This window comes from Triticum aestivum, chromosome 4B (assembly GCF_018294505.1).
Source record: "Triticum aestivum cultivar Chinese Spring chromosome 4B, IWGSC CS RefSeq v2.1, whole genome shotgun sequence".
Classification (NCBI taxonomy): Eukaryota; Viridiplantae; Streptophyta; class Magnoliopsida; order Poales; family Poaceae; genus Triticum; species Triticum aestivum.
Window position 1 is genome coordinate 125585668 of NC_057804.1, and position 4560 is coordinate 125590227.

General features: G+C 52.4%; 1 protein-coding gene and 1 pseudogene across 1 annotated transcript; both read left to right on the forward strand.

Annotated features, from left to right (window-relative positions):
• Nucleotides 1–4: 4 nt before the first annotated feature.
• LOC123090019 (integrator complex subunit 3-like) lies at nt 5–1953 on the forward strand (the record flags this gene model as incomplete). The annotated part of the gene is made up of 1 exon (XM_044511512.1): nt 5–1953. A coding segment is annotated over one exon (1236 nt), but the record flags the coding sequence as incomplete, so codon positions are not given.
• A 732-nt stretch (nt 1954–2685) lies between these two features.
• On the forward strand, nt 2686–3481 carry LOC123090020 (translation initiation factor IF-2-like; annotated as a pseudogene).
• The last annotated feature ends 1079 nt before the right edge of the window (nt 3482–4560 follow it).

Here is a 4560-nt window from a genome sequence, read left to right on the forward strand (position 1 = left end):
CTTCCCCGCCTTCTACCACTCCTTCGCCTCGGCCCTCCTCTCGCTCCCCTTCCCCCTCCTCCTACCCCACCCGCGCGCCCGCCTCCTCCTCGCCGCCACCGAGCTCACCCGCGCGGCCGCGCCGGGCTTCGCGCCCTTACTCCTCTCCCTCCTCCGCCGCGTGCCCTTCCCCGGAGACGCCCGCCTCCTCGACCTCATCCGCGAGCATTCCTCCTTCCTCGTCGCCGAGGAGCCCCAGCTCATCGCCTCCGCGGTCTTCGCGTTCCTCCGCCTCCTCGCCAGGAACCGCCTCGCTCCGTTCCCCAGGAGCGCCGAGTGCAGCAACTGCGAGGAGTGCAAGAGCGCAAAGAACCTCGAAGAGTGCGGAGAGAAGCTGGTGTCCTTCTGCGTCTCGGTGCTGCGGGATAACTTCCAGGTGTGCACGCTGATCGGGAGGGACCTTGTGCGGTCGCTCCATGAACTGGTGCTCGTGCCGGAGTTCCAGGGACTTTGGAAAGACTTGATTTTGGGCCGAGGCGGTGACATTTGCCGGTTTGCCAGTCCAGGTTGGTGCACAGCCTTGCCTATCTCGCCGGAGATGGAGACGCAACTGCTGTTCTTGATGAACAATGTGAAGTGGGGAAGCCAGAAGAGGTACCAGCTGTGGTTCGCTAGGAAGCATTTGATGGTGCCCGGAGGGGAGGAGAGGATACCGGACATTGTCCGCTTCATATGCTGCGGGTACCACCCGACCAATGAGGTTATACAGTCCGGTGTCATTGCCCGCTGGGCGGTCATCGGTTGGTTGCTGACTAGTTGCAGCAAGGGATACATTGTAGCGAATGCGAAGTTGGCGCTGTTCTATGACTGGCTGTTTTTTGATGAAAGCAAGGGTAACGTCATGAACATTGAGCCCGCAATGCTTCTGATGTTGAACTCAATATCTCAGTATGTAGATATCGCAAACATGCTACTTGAGTTCTTATTTCTTCTGATTGAGAACTATGAGGTGCGGAGGAAGGAGGCCATCGAGCAGTCTGTGAGGTGCGCATTCACAATGCTGGTGAAGAAAGGAGTGCTCCCGTCATTGGAGTTGTTGACATGCTGCGAGAAGCTATCGCCACTGCTTAGGCAGAAGCTTGTGGCATTTTTATCTAGTAGCACTCCTGTGGCAGCTGTAGAAGCTTGCTTGAAACCGATTGATGATGTTTCTAAAGCAGCAGAGTTGATGAAGAAGAGAGTTTGCTTCATCAATAATTGAAGAAGAGAGCAGCAGATGATGTTTCTAAACCGATTGCTTGAAACCGATTGATGATGTCACAACCTTCTGTTTCCAGAATGAACTGCAGTCAGCACCAATCCACCAATAATTGCACCTTGTGAATGATCTGAGAAGGCACACAGAGAGGAACTACAGGACCACACCAATTTACAAGCAATTCAGGTGAAGGCATCCCTTAAGCAAGAAAAAGGAATTTGGAGTGTGGACTCATCATAAGCTTGCCCTTGGACCTACAAACCTGGTCCTCACCAATATCCACAGAATATGTCCAATCAAAGGCTACTCTGTGATTCAAACTGCATTAGAAGTCAATTCAATTCCGTCCAATTAATGCTGATAATGCCACAGTACATGCGGATCATGAGCAGGAAGCTTTGATTTAGCTTTGATTTTTAATTTCTGCTGGTTGAAAACTATGACAACTCAAGAGTTTCTCAACCTATAGTGTCTCTGATTGATATGCAGAACACTTGTGTTCATCTGAAGCATAGAATGAATTTAACTGAATGGTAGACCGCTTCTTGTTATTCATTACAATTTAGCTTCAAATGTAATGAATTGAAGTGCTGGCAGCAAAGTAACAATTCTCTGTGCAAACTCATCATCTGCTTGAAGCCTTGAACTGATGAACGAAGCCTCATTGAGCCGTTTTGACAATTCTGAGATAAATACACAATATATGGATTGAATGATGTGATCAGACTTAAGACCTGATGGCATGTGTAGAACAGACATCATGCACATCAAGCTTGTGATAGCGAGTGTTTTTGTTTTCAGGCATGCTAATACACTTTATGGGAGAAGTCACATACACCATAGGCAGTCTCTATGGGTGTATTTTTTTTTCTTCGAGAAAACGCAAAAGAGTTTGCGTTTCATTTCATTGAACAGGAAGAGAACAGCAGTACAGGTACAACCTCCCAGAAGGAGGGACACACGCACACACACCATCGTCCTCACCAGACAAGTAGGTGAGGAGGTGCTACCAACTACAGACCACAACAACGAAAGGTCTTGCCTTGTCCAGCCTCCAACCATGAATGGCAAGGTAGCTAGACACAGAGCCTCAAGGCCGCGTCACAGCCGTTGCCAGGCGCCTCCGAAGAAGACTGCATCTCCAGGGCTGACCGGGCCAACGTACCTTCCACCCATATGTGCCTAGGAGACGGCAGGTGGATGGCAGGACCCAGCCAAAACTAGCGAAGCCATCGTCTTGGACGTGCCGGCGCCGGCGTACATTGCGCCCCGGACGCCCACGCTCCATGCTACAACCCTCATCACAGCATCGCATTACCAGCAAACCTCGCCGGAAAGACCGGGGAGGCCACCATCTCCAGCTGACGCATAGGGGACTCCAAGTGCGACCCAAGCAGCGCTTTCAAGAAAGGAACGGCGCTGAGACGCCGCCGCTGCCTTGTCCAGGGAACTGGACCAAGGGTTTCCCCTGGTGCCCGAGGAGAGGGTCCAGTCCGGGCCATGACAGCGCCTCCATGGAGGTAACGGCACCCTCAGGTGTCGCCGTTGTCAGCGCAGGCCATCGCTGCGCAGGGATTTCGCCCGGCCCAAGACCAGAACCCCAAAACCGCCGAAGCAGAGCAAACAGGAGATGGGGAAGCAGATCGCCAGAGAGGACCACCAGCACAGAGAGGGAAACCACGTATTGTCACTGTCGATGTAGGGAAGCACCGGCCAGCGCAGTGCAGCAGCTGCCGGATGGCTGCCAGACAAGGCCAGCCATCGCACGGGACGCGTCGAGCAGGGCTAGTGGCGCCGTCGCGGAGACCAGCCACCTGCACCTTGCCGCCGCCGACCATGGCCGCCGCCGCACCGGCCCGCAGCCTCCGCCGCCCGGATCCGCCGGGGCACAGCCAAGCAGCCGCAGCCGCGCCCCCAAAGGGTCGCACCGCGCCGCCCGCGTGCTCGCCACGCCAGTCCAGAGGCCCGACCCTCTGGATCTGGGGCCGCCGTCGCGAAACCCTAGGTTCGGAGAAGCGCAGCTCCGTCAACCTCGTCGAGCCCCACGCTCGAGGGGGGAGGCCGCCTGGGAGCGAAGTCCCGCCGCCGCCGGATCAACCAGGGCTTTGCCCGGCGGGGAGCACCGGCGGCGGCATGGGGAGGGGGAGGAGGAGGGGAGGGAGCGCTCGAGGGCTGCGTCGCCTCCCGAGTCGCCCGTGGGGAGGGCGATGCGGGGGAGGGGAGGGCCATGGGTCCGAGTTATAGGACATCGTCTGATCTAAGTAGGCCAACCTCGTGTACTTGTAAACAGTTTGTAATTACCGGCTTTTGTTATTCAATAGTAAAATCCCTTTCATGGTATTTTGTGTCTTGTCCTTTTATTGAGGGCACTAGGTGCCACATACCAACTCGCTCTCTGATGTTAATGTTTATGGTGAGTAGACAAAGGTGCCAAATTCCTTTTCTGCTTTACGCTTTGAACTTTTATATCAAACACCCCCAGTCTGGAAAATATGCATTTTTGTATCCTTGTTTCTCTGTTTTTCTCCTAGCCATTGTGACACTTCCTAGTTCCTACTAATTCATTTTGATATGAAATATATTATGACATATAAATTCAGATATTTTAGTAAGGCTAGAAAAGATCATTTTTTTCCTAGGGAAAGATTCATGGGGTCCAGGTATTATATACTCCCTCCGTCCAGAAATACTTGTCGGAGAAATGGATGTACATAGATGTATTTTAGTTCTAGATACATCCATTTTTATCCATTTTGACGACAAGTAATTCCGAACGGAGGGAGTACAAAATTATTATATGGTTGGTATCCTCCTGATGGCATCCTTGGCAGGACTGTCATGTTGATGGTGGATGTGTTTTCTGCAGCCAGGCACTGGGGCACTGGGGCACTGAGCCAGAACAAAGAATGGTGTGCCACACAAGCCACAGCTCGAGTTGTTATCACCAAAAGACTGACTGAGAAAACCGATTTATTCCACGGAATCAACGGTTACTGGACAAATTCATGGATGCAATATATCAGGGCTTCTCGACCGTCAAAAGATGCTTATGGGCGATAACCCTTGGTGAAATGCACCCACAGAATCGCAGAACGGTTCATCAGCCAAGGTCATCCTCAAGGCCAAGAACATTCAGACAATATCTATGGACCGCATAGCGCAAACAAGAAAAAAAATTCAGCATTACAGGTTTTACATGGTACACAGAAAAGGGAACGAAATCATAGAGACAGCCATGTGGCAGAGCCAGGACAAAAAGGAGGTGGCAAGAGGATTGGAGCAACCAAATCACAGCCATCCATATCCAAAAGGCCAACCTCCAC